Genomic DNA, 17,460 nt, shown 5'->3' with positions numbered 1-17,460 from the left:
AAAAATGGTTCCTAAGTGAGAAACACAACACACTATTTCTGTGACGAAAAATGAGACACAAAAGTCACAAATGAAAATTTTTAATTTCTCTTCAGCACCAGAACAATCAATATGACACCACGAATTCCATGTCACATTTGATCCATTGTTCACCGTGCGTATCATCCGTAAAAAGAAGTCCACGAAACATACATTCAACACTTTCATTATCAGTAGCCTGCTTCTGTTCTTCAGGAAGAGAAATTGATGAATCACTATCATCCATTAAACTATAAACATCCAAGCAGACGATGAATCTATACCTTACGCAGAATCATTGCTAGTAGGTGTACGCCTTTTCTTCGCAATCATTTGCTTCTTTTTCGCGGGCTAAGAACATTTCCTTCCTACGTTGACTTTACTCCACTGGAAGAAGGGATGTTCTGTAAATCATACGACTTCACAGACGGGTTCTGCACTGATCCATGATTTTGATTGTTCCACTTGTTTCTTATAGGGAGCTGCTGTTATTATTGAAACGTGTCCTACAGATGTTTTCTTCGACGATTTTCGCAACATTTTGGGTTGGGAACAGGGGAAATGTGATCAGGGTCAGTGAAAGTACATTTACCGCCTTGATTAGTAGACACTGAGACATCTTCAAAGTTCGCATTGAGAAACGCACTTTCGTCAAATACATTACTATTAAGACCAGCTCCCAAAATGGAATACCAGGTATTCCATTTTAGGTACACAGCCATATTTAATTTCACGCTCATGTCACTGCTTCCAAACCAACCCAACAACAATAATAGAAATTAGTTTATTTTAGAAAGTAAATTTCAATAATAAAAACCTTAATTGTGCTGTTACATACCGTATACCTACTTCCAAAAAAAACTCCATTTTGATGAAAATTAACTATACCCTTCTGTTAGTTTCATGTGCAAGCAGCGACTTCATCACTATGCCTCGAACGACGGGGGTGTCCATCGTCATACATTGCAATGTTGCAGTCAGCGTTGCCAACCTCCATTGTAGAAATATCATGGTATTCCGCTTTAGGAACATATTCCACTTGAGGCTCCCTTCCTATACCTTTTTAAAAAATATATTTAAAAGATCTGTACAAAGACTTAATATTCTTCAAAATACTGTCCATGAGCATCTTCACATTTTTCCCACAAACTCTTCCATACCCGGTGCGCCTCTTCGAAGGCCACGACAGAAATCATTTTTAAAACTGTTGTCACAGCCGCTTGCATAGCCTCAATACTGTCAAAACGACATCCTTTGAGCACTTTCTTGATTTGGGAGAACAAATAGAAGTAGGCGGGAGCGAGGATGGGACTGAAGGGTGGCTGCGGCAAATTGCTACATTATGCTTCACCAGGAACTCACGGACGTGCAGAGACGTATGGCTGGGCGCTATGACATGATGCAGAAGCCAGGTAGCGGTGATGGTTTTTCGCACGCGATGACCGTTTTCCGCAATCTTTCCAGAACACCCACGAACTAGGCTGCGATAATGGCCTGTCCTTGAGGTACACACTCTTTGTGAACGACATTGTTAATATCGAAAAAGACAATCAATCAACACTGTCTTCAATTTGAATTTGCTCATCCTCTCTTTCTTCTGTTTTGAGGAGGAAGACCACCCATTTGTCACTCTGGCGCTTCGTCTCTAGGTCGTAATGTCTGCGTCTCAGCACCGATAATAATGTTTCAAATAATCCGGTTCAAATATCACGCGTTCCTTCAGTTCACTTTCAAACAGCCTCGATTGCTCTCGTGCTCGTCTGTCAACAATTTGGGGATCAGCTTAATGCACACCTTTTCCATATTCAATTATTCCGTTATGATGCGATACACAACGGTTTCCGGAATGTTCAGAGTATCAGCTAACAGCCGAACACTCATTCGACGGTCAGCATTCAACAACTCGCACACACGAGTCATTTTCATCAGTTTGGCTTCTTGATGAAAGTCCAGAGCGGGCGCATCGTCTAATCCTCCCTGGGCCCCTCAAACTTCTTCATTCACATCGTAACTTGCACTTAGGAAAGTACTTGGGCTCGAACAGGTGAATACGCACAGAAAGGAAAACATGTGTATGTTAGCACCCCGGAATCAATCAGTGATGTCCGTTTTTCTGCAAGATGCTACAAACATCCGCAAGAACAGGACAACGTAGAACACGTGTCATAACTATACGCCGTTCATAGAGTCTGACCCCGGGCCATTTTTGCAGAAAGGGTTTGAGTGGATGGAAAAATCGGAGAACATGTACACCATTATTTTTAGGGGCACACATTTTGCATGAAAAAGTTTTATCTCAGGGTCCCCAGAAGGTTCTAGGCAGGGTCTAATCAAAATTTTCAAATGGTAAGGGGTCAAGTAGTATATCGTTGGAAAGGTATTGTGAAAAGAAACAAGATGAAGCAAGTCCTGAGTCTTTACGCTCACCCTGGGTACAAAATGGTAGATAGACAAAATGTCAACACAGTTGTCATGAAGGAGTCTGAGACCACCATTTTTCATAGGGCGCACATACAGACTCGGGACTTCCTAATGTACTAGTGGACGCAAGTGTGAGCGGAAAGATGACGAAAGAACATATTACCAAGTTTTTTTTTTTTTGTATCGGTATTAAATTCACATTTATCTGGCAGCAATACATCACTCGTACCTGTGTGAATCTTAGTCAGGACACAAGGATGAACATATTCTCCGGCATGCCTGTGTAGGAAAACGTGTCGATATGAAACTAATCCCACCAGAAACTACAAAATATGGTAAACCTTTGGACGCATATTTCTTTCGGCAATACAAATTATAAGCCAAACAAATTACTGACTACCTCCAGTTACGTTCCCGTGTGCAGCAGCCGAATTTACATGTTTCTTTTTTTCTTTCTTTTTTCTTTTCTTTTCTTTCTTTTTATTGTCCGGAAATGACATTCGGTCATCTACAATCAGTTCTCGGCGGATATCTATCGAACAATGCTTCGTTACATATGTCCGAAAGCTGGTTATGACAATGATGAACCTGTGTAAGCTTTCAAAAGTGTAATAGATGTGGTTTTCGATACGGACATTACAGAGTGTGCGGTGTTGACATGCGACAATTGTTCTTTTGTTACCTGTGCGTTCTATAGTCTTCCGTACTGCTTTCATCATTTTATTGACAATCTTCATGTACACTTATAGTTACGCCACGTTATCTACGTGCGCCTCCTGTGACCTCTCGTGGAGTTTTCTAACATCTTGCAGACAAACGAACGTCACCATTTGCTTGAATGTAGAGGAACATTCTTCATCTTGTTTCTTTTCACAATATCTTCCCAACGATATACTACTTGACCCCCCATAGCATTTGAAAATTTTGGTTGGAGCTAGGCTACGACCCTGCGAGAAACCCTGGGAGACAGCTTTTTCATTCAAAATGTATGCCCCTAAAAATAATGGGATAGGTGTGCACAGATTTTTCAATCCACCCAACCATTTTCGGGAAAATGGCCTGGGGTCAGACTTTATAGATTCTTGTAATTATGGCACATGATCTACTTCGCCCTGCTTTTGCGGACGTTTATAGCATCTTACAGAAAAACGGACATCACTGTTTTCTTCCGGGATGCTAACATTACTCATGCTTTCCTTTATGTGCGTATTCACCTGTTCGAGCCCAAGTACTTTCCTTGTTAGAAGACAGCAGACTCATTATAGGCTTGTTTAAGTAGTTCATGAGTTTCTGCAGAGGCGTTGTCGAGTTTTTTTTTTTTTCAGGACTTCATTGTCCAACGTTGTTCCAAAATATCCACCATGGTGTGGTCTAAGAACAAGGTGATCCTGATGCCACCAATACGGTGACCATTGCGGCCTGACCTAGGGTACGCTGCAAAACTGAGCGTCCCACCTACCTAACTCGACACGCCGAAATGTGCTATGACCTGGTGGCGGGTGCGCGCCCCAGGTCATAGCACATTTCGGCGTGTCATATATCAAGAATTCTGGAACACACTTTGTACACACGTACATATAGGAGGTGTGTTAGAAAGTAATGATATATTTACTGTTAACGATTAATTTTATTATTTTTACAAATCAAGGTTATCCACTTCAAAATAGCCTCCTTGGGCAGCTGCACAGCGATGGAGGTGATGATTCCATTCTTCGTAGCAGTGCTGGAAGGAGTTCTCCTGGAATGCATTTCAGATCGTCGGTTACTCTTCTGAATATCATTCAAAGTACGAACAGGCAGGCACCCTTTCAAGTGGTTCTTCATCAAGGGTAATAAAAAGAAGTCAAGCGACTTGAGATCCGGTGAATAGGGGTCTGAGAGACCGAAGTAATATTTTTTCTGGAAAAAAAAGTTCTTTAATGGAGACTGCAGTATGATACAAGGGTGACAAGGAAAGTTTTGGGACACAGCCAATCGTGACACTGCGGGAAAAAAAAATTTGCTTAAATTAGAAGCACCCTTCTTTCGTAAATGAAATCTCTCACGATCATGCTATATGACGTGGTGAGCGGTGTTGCCACCATTTGCACCGCGGATATGGAGTTGGGAAGAAGGGATTTGCGAGCCACGATTCTGTACGACTTTAAACGTGGCTTAAATGAACGGAAGTCGCTGAAAAGATTGACACGAATCTTTGGGGAGAGTGCACCATCGTGTGCAATAGTGTGTTGTTCATTTTTAGAATTTACACGGAGCCGATCTCATTAGAAGACGAGGGTCACAGTGGAAGGTCATCAGCAGGAGTGACAGAGAAAAACATTGATGCCGTGGAGCAGATGATCAGGGACGATCCGCAAGTGATATAGACCCTACAGTGACATTGGAATGTCACGTGAATGTGCCCTTGGAATTAGTGCGCCTAGTGTTTCAACCATCCTGCATAAACACTTGCGTGTGAGAAAGGTTTCATCTCGGTGAGTACCATACAATTTGACTGAAAATCAAAAGCAGCCAAAAGTTGAATGGTGTCAAGACGTTCAGAAATTTCAAAGTAGGGACTCTAGTAGGGCTTCAGACGTTGTGATTGGTGCTGAAAGATAGGAGGTGGTCTCTCTTCACCTTCATGTTGACCTTTTATCTTGTTTTATAAGTTAGACCTACTTGGTCTTATGGAATAAGGACTGTCTCCATCTTCCAAATACAATACCCATCCTCTAAAGTTTTGCTCTTTCGAACGTTAGATTGACGTATCATCTCAATCTTTGTTTTTTTTCGTCATATTTAATGTTTATTATAAATAGTAAAGATTTATGTATTTGCATGTTTGTTCACGTACTAATCCATCAATTTTGGTACCGTTTCGAAGTATATATTTTGCAAGGTAAAATATTACTTATATTTCAACTATAGCATTGTCAACTCTATATCCCGTCTCAAATTACAGCAAAGGGGATGTTTTGAGGACCTGAGCTGATAAACCCTCCTAGGGCTTTTAACTAAGACTGGGATCTGTTGCCTAGGCTGTTGCAAAATAAAATAGACTTAACAAATGATAGAAAATGCATAATCGGCATAGAGGGTAAAACAGAAAGGACTGCTTTAATGGAAGGATCTCGAGCGTAGTACCTTAATCAAAGTGATGTCTTCTGGGTTGTTCTCTGCATCTTGTTGCTACTTTCTGATTGGTTATGCTCCCCTGCGCTCTGGCTAGGGAGGTGGCTCACAGCTGGCATTTCCAAGATTCGTAACTGCAAGAGACTACGTAACAAGACTTCGACTGGACGATCGACTTTATGTTACTCAAGTCCTCAACAGTCACATCTTAAATTTTCTTGTACAACTATGAACTTGGTGGTTATCTACCTTGCCTCTTCTGCCTTGGGCCTTGGTTCTGTCCTCTCTCCGTCGTGCTCTCAACTCTCCACACACTCTCTTCTCAGTAAAAAACCAACTCCTCCTCGAACTCTTGTGTCCCGTGATTTTGCTCCGCCAGAAAGTTCGATGTCTTGCTGACGATAAGGAAGTTAGGTATTGTGCTATGAGGAGGAGATGACACGTACACGTGTGAGGAATTTCAATTCAATACAAAGCATGTTACTTTACAAATTACTTTACAAAATTCAATGAATTGTAAAGTTCTGGAAGACCTAATGGTAAGTGTCACTTCCGGTGGAATTGAACTATTAGATGGAATGAGTTGTGATTGAACTACAGAAGAGCATGTACAGGGTGATCCGGAAGTGGGAGTCCCCCCTTTAGTTTCAACAGTATAGTGTTAGTTATGGTAGAATGTCTGTACACAGTTACCTTGAAGTCTTAAGAGTCATAAACATCGGTATGATCACCATCCATGTCGTAACCCCGCTGAATTCTGCGCCAAGTTCTCGCAGATGTTTTGTGGAGATACTCCGGAGTCACGAGGGTGAAGGCGTATTCCACAGCTGCTCGTAATTCCTGCGTTGTGTGATATCGAGTGTTTCTTACCTGTTGCTTTATGAAACTCCAGAGAGCATTGTCTGGTGTCGGCAGATCAGGATTTCTTAGAGGCAAGGCAAAGGAAGGCCAGGGAAAGAGACTTTGATCACTCCAACTTCATTTCAAATAACTGTTATCAAGCAGAAAACAAATGAACATGGATAGCAATGTTGCCAGACCATGCCAAGCAATGTTACCAGACAATGCTAAGCAATGTTACCAAACAAATGTGGATAAAACCTAAAACCGTCATAAAACACCAATTAGGGGTACGCCCACTTCCGGACCACGCTGCAGTTAGTTTAATTTCGAAAATGTACCTGCAGATAGCAGAAGAAGATTGCTTGTTATTGTAGCATTGCATTTAATTGCATGGGAATGTTGAACCTTCATTTTCAGTTTACACAGGGCTCATAGCGAGTCCCTTTTTTTAAAAACTGAAAGTTACTTCATTTTCAAGTTGGTCACTAAAAGTTACTTTTTTTTCAAGTTTGTCACTAAAAGTTACTTTTATTTAGAAGGGTGAAGTCATTTTTTCGTGTGATTTTTGTTTTGCATTGGGATTGAAGAAAGTAAGGTAAGATTTGCAAGATGAACAGAAACAGACCGATGGCTTGCAGAAAATTGTGAATAGGAAAACATCCTTCTTAATAACTCACTTATTTATGAAGAAAGACTAAGTTTATGTGAAAATATGAAATCTGATAGCATACGTTCTTGTTACTGCTTTTTGTTTCAATTTTGTCTGTAACTGCATTTTTAGTTAACATTTGTAATTAACATTTTAAAAGTTCATAATAAGGGTATAAACATAATCCACATTATTTGCTTTGATCTTATTGTGTTAAGGAAAATGACATATATATTACTTGCTTACAGTTCACTTTTCATTGTATGCGGAAAGTTGGTAGAAGCCTTACCTATATTTACCAATCATGTGGTACCAAGACAAACTTCGTAACAAACCCATTGTATAAGACAAAATTTTATTACCAGTTAATGGTAGACTAGATGCTATGTATTAATTACGTTACTTTAGTTTTGTATTATCAGCCATAATGAAAATATAGAAATTTGGCCTTACTATGGGCACCAGAAGGGGAGCATGGGTGTCTCGCCCGTTCTTGGCTTACGAAAACAACTAAAATTTCTTAAGATTTTTTTTTACTACAAATAAAAAATACCAAACGTAATATATCAACCAGCGACATGCCCCCCTACAAAATTTTCTTCGGTGGCCCATGGCCTTACTCCATCCAGATCAAAGTTGAAATACAAAACTGTCAAAGGTATGAAATTAATAATGAACCTCTAAACACAAGTATGCTATATTTTTAAAAATTAGCTGACAAACTTAAGTAAAATAATTTTTAATCTTAACATTTTAAAACATTACGTAGTTCAGCTATGATCCAGGGGCTCTATTTTGATTTTTTTAAAAATGTAAAATTCAATTTATGCCCAAGTTTAACATGAAGGTTTAAAGTTAATTTTTGATGAGATTTTGGTCATTTTTTTTCATGTGCTTTTGGGTACTTTTCAACTATTTAGAAGAGACCAGACCATTATGAGCCGTAAGTTTACAAGAGTTTGAACTCCACAGAACTGAACTGAATTTTATGTACTGATCCTTACTGCATTTATACAGAAGTTGATTCATTTATATTGAGTCGAATTTGATTGTGCCACTTAACTAGGAAATGATGTGTTTCCATCATCGATTGATTGTGTTTGATCTACAGGCCACCTCCACTGAATATTGCCCAGTATGGACATTTCCACTGCAAGAGACAGCATTGCAGTTGTACCATGGGTATTCTATCCTACTCCCCTTTACAAGTTTTCCACAGGCCGATGGTGGTGTTTACTAGACGATGAGACAGGCACCGCTTGAGGAGTCTGAAACCACAATATTTCATTGAGCTGGCATCTGGATTCTTAACAAGGATGTCAGAGAAGGGAATTGCCGAAATTCCAGTTTACTGTTCCATACGGCGATAGAATTTCAGTGGTTTTCGCTCTGTCTGGAGATTTTGTCTTGGTGCAGTTCAAGTGGCTCACTTCTTGTTCGTACAATGCTGGGGTTTAATGCTGGTAAATTTCCGTCAAGACGTGGGTCTGGTGATACGCAGCATTGTGACGTTCTGCTGCACCTATCGGAGACGCAATTTGGCTCTATACAAGAAACCGGCCACAATCATGAACCCCTTTTTGGAAATCCTCTGTGCACTAGTGGAAGAACATGTTTCGACCCTTGGCGTCAACAGGTCTGTTTATAAGAGCACGAGCTTTATCTATGAGGCAAATTCACACCCTATCAAGGGTAACAACAAACTTCTATCTATCACCCGCAAGGTGAAGTTCATACAGCCTTCTACAGTTTCTTTTTCGCTTAGCCACATGACACAGTTTTAGAGCTGTTGCGAACGAGCGTCAGGCGAAAATCCCTGTGAATGACGCGGTTGATTGTTGCCTGCGTTGTGCGGCATTTGCTGGTCATCCCAAGCTGTGTTTGAGGATTTTCGGAAGTCGTCAGACATCGAACTATACGAAATAGGGGCGGGGTCCTCTTCACGGGAGGCCGGTTTCTAAATGCTCGCATCAGTGTGGTGGCCCAGGACTCTGTGGTATGATCTCCATGAAAATTACGCACTTTACACATTTCTACGATGCGCGACGCTTTGAAATTAGAATCAGAAAGGGCTACAATGAACTCCTCCCACAATGTGTTCGGCTTCGATGGCATCAAACCACATTTGACCATACTGTTGTACTGCGTGACTAAAGATATACAGTTGCTTGCCTCGTGGCAATCTCATGGCGATGAGATGTGCATGAGCGGCACAATTGCACATTGACTTCGGCGGCTCAATTACTGTAACCAACTTCTGTACTAACAATTGTTGTTTATCCTGCGGGAATACGTCGGCAGAATATACACAGTTAAAAAAATAATGAAACGTAATTTCTAGTTTAACTTCCCACGATTAAGCACCGAGACCGAGGGAGGTGGTGATGATGATACTGAATGAAGCGGTGGAATGACGCATGTAGGAAATTGTAAACTGGAGAACCTTGAGAAACCAACAAGGTTCGTCTGGTACAGTCTGCAGCAAAAAACCTGCAACATAAGCATGTAAGTTTATTGTGAAACGACGAAGTCTTTTGCTCCAAAATAAGTGTGCAGTGGAGGACGCCGAGGTTTCTCCTGGCGTGATTCGTGTCACGTAGACATTATGTTGATTCCCTGCGCTGTTAGGCGTAGTTTCATAATAAATTTACATGCCTATGTTGCAGGTTTTTTGCTGCGTACTGTACAAATTTCACTTGACGCGAGCGTGGATTTAACCAGGGACACAGAGGTGAGCGCGCTACCATTGGGTCACTGCCACTCCTACAATCAATCACAAGCATTCAAAGTTTGTATACGGAAAAACTTATATGGGGTGAGGTTGGGAACGGCTAGCAGATATCTTGTCAATATTTACTCGTAGTAAAATAATGGTGGTTTATGATTGCCAACTTAATCGCAGAGACATGAAAATAACTTGAGTTGAGTTGATTTTGAGTTTAACGTCCCGTTCAGCAGCGAGACTATATGAGACGTGGACCTACTGATTAACGTGGAATCCGAACCACATGAGCTCCCTCCGAGAATCGAACCCGGGTCTCCCACGCCAATGAAAATAACTTGAGATGCCAGGCAAAGAGTTACTAATAAAATTCTCCTAAATTTAAATATACCTTTTTGCAAAGACAAGATACGATCAATTATGTGTTGTAAAGCGCTGGGGGGTGATTTGCTAAAACAGGAATTAGGCAGAACGGTGAGATACCGAAATAATCTTAGAAAAAGCAACATGTAGAGTAATCAGCAGTTATTATATAATTGATTTTTCTGATACACTCTCAGAGTAAATTCAACCTTTTCTCTCTCTTTGAGAGATAATATCCAAAGGAGAAATAGTATCATAAATAGTCAATCCGTATAATTAATTCCCATAAATCTTTTATAAAAGTAAAAGCCGATGATACCGTAGCATTAAGTCTGATAAATTAATGATCTTACCTTTTCCATACACAGTAGAAAGTGTCTTTTTCTCTCTCTTTTTAAAGTGACTGATTTAATAGAGACAGAGTCAAAATTTCCTCCAAGTTGTACATTTCTTTGATAGTATTCGTTTTCGCTTCTTTTTCTTTAATTGTACTGAGCTCTTTATCTTGTTACACTGTGAAATACCTAGCTAGTTAATATACATACATCTCTGAATAGAATTCAGCTGAATACCGTTAAAAGAGGGAGATACTTAAAATTTAGGGAAACTTTCAGGTTAATTAATCCTGTTCTTCTATGCACTTTGTTCCCAAGAGTTGTATCTTTTGCCAAATGATTCATCGTTCTCTTCCCTATTTAGGCTCCAGAAAGTCTGAATTTTTTATTAAAAGTGGAATAAAAAAAAAAGATCTTGACTTGTTTCTTTTCATGAAAGGAGAGAGGCATTTGAAAATCGTCATTTTACGTTTCTCTCTATCTTGTTTTCTTTTCTTTTTTTCTTTCATTTTGCGCACTCTTCCATCCAACTCTTCTACTCATACCACGATGGAATTTTATATGATAGGAAGATCCAAAAAGCAAAACTAAATCGATTTGTCTTCTACATTTTCCTTCCTCGATTCGTGTATATAGGTTGTCTCAAAAGTCCCCTGACATAGGTAACGCTGTTATTATCAGAGTAAGATGTAAGAGGAGAAACCGTCTCTAAATATCTAAAGTGAAAGTTTTTTTTTTTTTTAATCGGACGTGCCGTTTGGGCTGTATACTCTTTATGCGCCCAATGTTAAATTAAAATGCAACGTTGCCATTTACCTGGGACTGGAGGAGGGAAGAACGGGACGGGAGGTGGACAAATTTTGCAAGAGTATGGTGAATGGGGTCATGTTTGAAATGGGAGCTGGCCAGCATAACAGACAAATGATATGAAATGAAATCTTTGAGTTTTAAGTCCCACGGTTATGCCGGTTAGGCTAAAGGAGACGGTGATGATGAGTAATGAATGAAATGGTGGAATGAAGAAAGTGGAAGGAAACGGGAGAACCCCGAGAAAACCCACGCACACGGTGTTTGTCCACCACAAAGTTCACTTGGCCGAGGCTGGGATCGAACCCGGGACCCCAAGCACCAGAGGTGAACGCTCTACCACTGAGCCACCGCGGCCCCAGAGCATAACAGACAGTAACTTCATTCACATATGTTGTGGATCCACGTAAATGGCAACGTTTCATTCGCATAAAGAGTGTACAGCCCAAACGACTCGTCCAATTTTAAAAAAAAATCTTGCTCTTTTGATTGAAAACGTCACATTTGGGGACGGTTTCCTCTCTTACATTTTGTTGTAGCTCTGATAATGATAGAGTTATCGTAAGTCAAGGCACCCTGTATGTATCAATATCAAATACCTAGTACTTATTTTCTTTTTCGTTCCTTGGTCTTCTTTAGAATTTTCCTTTTCTTTTGGCTCATTTTCAGAATTAAAAAGAGTCAAAACATAGCACGTTTAGTCATGCTGAATTAAACTATTGATGAAATTCATATCTTTGGCTAATATGCGTTGGTGGTGTTCCCTGTGGAGCGCAAACGTTGCTCACCCACCACCTGCATTTTACCAGGCAGCCCAACCAGTTATGTTTTCATTCATTTGACTATTTTTTTTCCCTCCCTCACTCGTGTTACTCATGCAGGCTTCCTCGCTAAGGATCGTACATATTCGGCAAACTTCGTGTACGTATCCTAGCAGACGACGCTCGCGCCAAAGCCGCCAGTAGTGTCTCGCTGCGTTTTCTCTCGTCAAATCCAACCGGGCAGTTTGTCCTCTGGGAAGTCGTACTAAAGTCGCGTGATGTGTGTTGTGATAGATATGATGTGTATGTGTGTTTTCAAAACAGTGATATCCCATAAGTGACAACGTATAAAATAATTGTCATTTTTACAATGGCTTAATTTTTTTTTTAAGCAATACTTGTCATTTCCACCCATGTTCTGTGTTATGTGTTTCTTTTTCTCAAAATACTCAAAACCTTAAATTCTGAAAAAACGAAATTTTTAAAGAACAAACGGTTAAAAAAAATACATATGCCTATCTTCTCGTATTGTATAATATGTTAACCGTGCGTAAATGATAAATGTGCGACGTACCTTTGTCTACAGCTTAGAAATACTTCATTACCCTCTGATGTTACAATTTTCCACTTTTTAAAAAAATACGTAAATGTTTTCTGAAATAAATACTCGATTTTAATGGCTTTACACATTAGTTCGTTGTTACCAAGTGGAATAATGTTCCTTGTATCGTTCAATGTGTAATTTTTAATGATGCCCAACACGTGTAATATCCTTTGGTGATAGTAAAATCATCAACATATGATGCGACATACAATCATTGTTAATGTAGTTCGGGGAAAGAAAAAGAACCGTCAAGTTTTTATCAATAAAAATGTTTAATTCACATTTGGGTACGTAGCCACCGGAAAATGCAACAAATTACTTTTGATTTACTGTCCATAATGTTCGTATACGATTCATACAAATCACTAAATGTTCCTTTGTGAAAAGTTATCTAATCCCATTTTGTCGGTTAAAAAATGGGAGAACCGGAGGATGGAGACGTTTTGAGTAATTACGTGAGTATTCGTGCTGATATGAGTAATTTCAGTGAAGATGATCTGTACGGCGGGAACGATAGCGGAGTGCAAAGTGTGTTGGGCGAATCAACAGCGAAAACATGGGACGTTGTTTTAGTGATTGTGCTAAAATCAACAGCGATGGGTTTTATCATCATTGCAGCTTTGTTCGGCAACCTGTTGGTTATTGTGAGTGTAATGAGACACCGCAAACTCCGCGTTATCACAAACTATTTCGTAGTTTCATTGGCTCTTGCGGACATGTTAGTAGCCATTTGGGCCATGGGATTTAATGCGAGTGTAGAACTCTCCGGCAAATGGTTATTTGGCTATTTTATTTGTGATGTGTGGAACTCGTTAGATGTATATTTTTGCACAGCATCCATTCTCCATCTGTGTTGCATTAGCGTGGATAGATATTTTGCCATAGTACAACCGTTAGATTACCCCCTTATCATGACAAACAAGAAACTTAGCATTATGCTAACTGTTGTGTGGTGTTCCCCAGCTTTAGTGTCATTTCTCCCTATCTTTATGGGGTGGTATACCACGGAAGAGCATCTACAGTTCCGAGAAAAACATCCTGATGTCTGTGTGTTTACTGTAAACAAAATTTATGCTGTTGTGTCGTCTTCTGTATCATTTTGGGTTCCTGGTGTAATTATGGTTTTCATGTATTATCGGATATACAGGGAAGCGGACAGACAGGAAAGAATGCTATACAGGTAAGTGTTTTGTAACATTGTTTTATTTATTTTTTTAATTATCCAACTCTGTGGCTGCAAAAGCTCATCGCCGTAGAAACAAAAAATCACCATTAGATTATATCCTGCGATGATTCGATCCTGCCTTCTTTTATCTTTCTAGCTTTCTTCTGATACCATCGAAAGATCTCTTTCTCATCGGTTTCCCATTTTTTTTAATTTAAAAAATCAACATTTCACGCGGTACATTTCCTTTAAATTTGAAATTAAAATGAAATTAAATCTTTTAGTTTAACGTCTCACGATTATGCCTTTAAGGTTAAAGGAGCCGATAATTAAGGCAAGTGAATAATGATGGAAAAAAATGGTGGAATGAATATGTGAGAGGAAACGGGAGTACCCTGAGCAAATCCACGGACACGATGTTGTCCACCATAAACTCGCTTCGCTGGGGATCGAACCATGGACCCCACACACCAGAGAGAAGCACTCAACCACTGTGCCACCTTACCCCCAAAAGTTTTCCATTTAAGCAACGATATATTCGTTCAATTTAGAGTACTCGATTCCACGTAATATTCGATTGTCTGTGGCTACTGTAAGTTTTCGAATCAATCGCTTTAGAAATCAAATAATTTCTTCCAAAACTTTCCCCTAAAATTCTCAATCTTTCTTATTTATTGCGAGTTTTTACTCTCTATACAATGTGGCTAATTGAATTCTTCTCCAAATCAAAATCTGGTAAATAAAGGTAATAAATATATGTTTCTAGATGTCGCCGGTATTTCGTTGATGGGGGTTGGGTCAAGGGCGCCGATCCTGGGGGGCTCGGACCCTCCAAAGCTCATGTGAGCTCCGCATTTTATTTATGAATGTACATTATTTGGCATAATTTGAATTCAATTTGTCTTAAAATCCTCATAGACCTATATATCTTTTGTATGTGAATAGTCCCCCTTCAAAGTTACAGAGAAATCGGCGCCCTTGGGGTGTTGTACCGTTGCTCCGAACTCAGCATTTTTATATGGATCAATTATCTTCGCCTTCAGCTCTGATCGAATTCCATTCTTTTCTGTTTCGTTATGTTGAAGTTTTTTTCATCATATTTTCAAGTTAGCAAATTCGCAAATGAGGAATTTTAAAGTTCAGATCTCCTCCTTGCGTGTAATTCTGCTGTTATACTACCACCACTTTCTACATATTACCAATGAAAACTTCAGAAATTTGAGAGTCAGTAATAGCTAATTCAATTCTGTGATAGATCAAATGTTTTGAATTATTATTAACACCATTCACTCGCGCTTTGGATTCTATATTAAAATCTTGTACTAATTTCTTCTGAGAAAATATTGCCCGGTTCTTATTTATGTTTTTGAAGACTATGGTATTTTATTTCTTTTATTTCATAGACTCTAGACATTTTGGAAGAAACGCAAGATATTAAAAAAAATAAAACTTTTATTTTGACGTCCCTTGGAATTAGATTTCTTGAGATGTCGTCGAGTGGTGTTCTGTAAGGCTTCATATTAGCTCCCTAAATTTATATCTGCAATTTAATTATTAATTCAATTGCGTAGATTTTCAAATTGTTATAACAAAACAATGAACTTAATCAACAATAATTAATTTCCATCATTCCTTTAATTTTTCCTTTATGCACCATTATTCATCTTCATTATTTCTTAATTAATTCCAAATTCGTTAACTAACTAATTCACATAATAAGATTCTACAGGTGTTAAACACAGTTTTAAACATATTAACATAATTTTTATTAAAATTAGAACCAACATTCAAAAACATAATTCATTTGTTTACCACAAACTATTCACAATTAACCTAATAGTACTTTCTATCTAATCTATTATTTTGATTCAAACGTCCTTTAGGCTAAAGGAGACGGATAATTAATGGAAGTGAATTATTTTTTAAAAAATATAATGGAAAAGAGCATGCGGGAAGAAACAGGACAACACTAAGAAAACTCTCAATGTTGTCCACCATAAATTCACATAACTTGTAATCAAAAGACAGGTTAATCGAGCGAAAGGTGGACTCTCTACCAGTGAGCCACTTTTCCTACCACTAAAACTTAAGCTTAATAAAGTTATTATAATATTATTTTAAAAAAATACATTTTGTTTTTGAAGATAAATTTTTAGAATCTAAATTGAAAGGTTTTTTTTTTAAAAAAAAAAAGCGACATGAATTTTAAATTAAAAGCGGTTTCTTTGTTAGTAATTTCGAAATTAAGTTAAAGTGAAGTCAGATGGCAAGATTGTATTGTAAAAGGTATTACCTGAAAAATAAGGTATATTTTTGCTACTATGTAATAATGGACAAAGAGAACAAATCAAAATCAGTTCAAAATAATGAAATGTACCAAAAAAAAAAAGGCAGAATGAAAAACATTATAAATTATACCGAATGAGGTAGGTAAACTGTTAAATTTCTTGCTGCTTTACAATCTGGAGGCCCCGGAACCAACATGCGCGGCCTATCATCCTAATTTAATCTTTTCCAGGGTTTCTCGTCATTGCAACTAAGGAAGTGCTGAAATGTTATCTCTGTAACTATTTTCCCTGCCGTACTTTGTTCCAAAATCTCTTTACATTCTTCATTTTCTGTTTCAACAGTACAAAAAAATTTGCGACTTATCTTGAATTTTATAAATAAATGAACGATTAACCCAAAAATAATGAAAATATCCTTGTGTTTATGTGACCCGGAAAATAAATATGTATTTTGTGTTGCATAGCTTCATGGAGCAATTCAAACGAAAGGACTGAATATTGGATTTTCTAATCTATTGATCAATTAATCCAAAACTCATAAAAAATCCTTGTGAATGTGTGACCAGGTTAACAACTATGTATTTTGTGTGTGTGTGTTGTATAGCTCCATGCGTCAATTCAGACAGGAAAGAACTGAATATTGAATTTTCTAAATAAATGATCAATTAATCCAATAATAACGAAAGTATCCTTGTGAATATGTGACCCGGTAAACAACCATATATTTTGTATTCGATAGCTCCATGGGGCATAATGAAAATACCCTTGTGAGTACGTGATCTGTTAGACAACTATACATTTTGTGTTGCATAGCTCCACGGGGCCATTCTGACTTAAGAAAGGAATGGAACAGAAATTTTAAGAGGTCAATACAGAACTAGCAATCGCAATGTTGATATTGATATAAAATTTTGCTAAGGATAACATCCAACGCTTTAAGTAATTAAAGCCGACACTCTATACTGTTTTAAATGGATTTTGCAAATAGATTCTGCACAAAAAAGGAAAGTTAAAAATTATATTGTCTTGGTTTTCTTATTTGTTTATTTATGTGATTTGCCATCAGAAGTTTAATTAAAGGAATGCTGAGTAGAGGATAATAGCTACCTAGTAAACGTTCGTACTTGTAATTCAGTTTTTTTAAGTAACTGAAATGAAAAGTAGCAACATCATTGATTTCTTGATTACACATTAACTGCAAAAGTTTACTTACATTGATTTTTTAATCTGCGTTTGAAATCAATGAAGTCTCATATGTAGTAACCTGGAGTCTCAAATGTAGATGATTATACAGTAATGTTTGTTCTTTTTTCTTTTTTGTTTGTAGATGCCACTTTGTATTGAATACTTACAAACATAGGTGAATTTTC

The 17,460-nt window shown here is 38.3% G+C and overlaps 1 protein-coding gene across 1 annotated transcript; it reads left to right on the top strand.

The window, feature by feature from the left end:
• The first annotated feature begins 12,252 nt into the window (after window positions 1-12,252).
• LOC145665841 (octopamine receptor beta-1R-like) lies at window positions 12,253-13,821 on the top strand. Its single transcript, XM_081732956.1, has one exon. The coding sequence runs from the start codon at window positions 13,054-13,056 to the stop codon at window positions 13,819-13,821; it is 768 nt and encodes a 255-aa protein (XP_081589082.1). The 5' UTR covers window positions 12,253-13,053.
• Window positions 13,822-17,460: the final 3,639 nt, after the last annotated feature.

This window comes from Thermobia domestica, chromosome 12 (assembly GCF_964235325.1).
Source record: "Thermobia domestica chromosome 12, izTheDome1.hap1.1, whole genome shotgun sequence".
NCBI classification, from domain to species: domain Eukaryota; kingdom Metazoa; phylum Arthropoda; class Insecta; order Zygentoma; family Lepismatidae; genus Thermobia; species Thermobia domestica.
The sequence above is the reverse complement of the archived record's forward strand: the minus strand, read 5'-3'. Positions and strand labels throughout refer to the sequence as shown.

Coding starts and splice junctions, on each gene's coding strand:
- LOC145665841 (XM_081732956.1), top strand. CDS start 13,054: ATGGGAGAACCGGAGGATGGAGACGTTTTGAGTAATTACGTGAGTATT.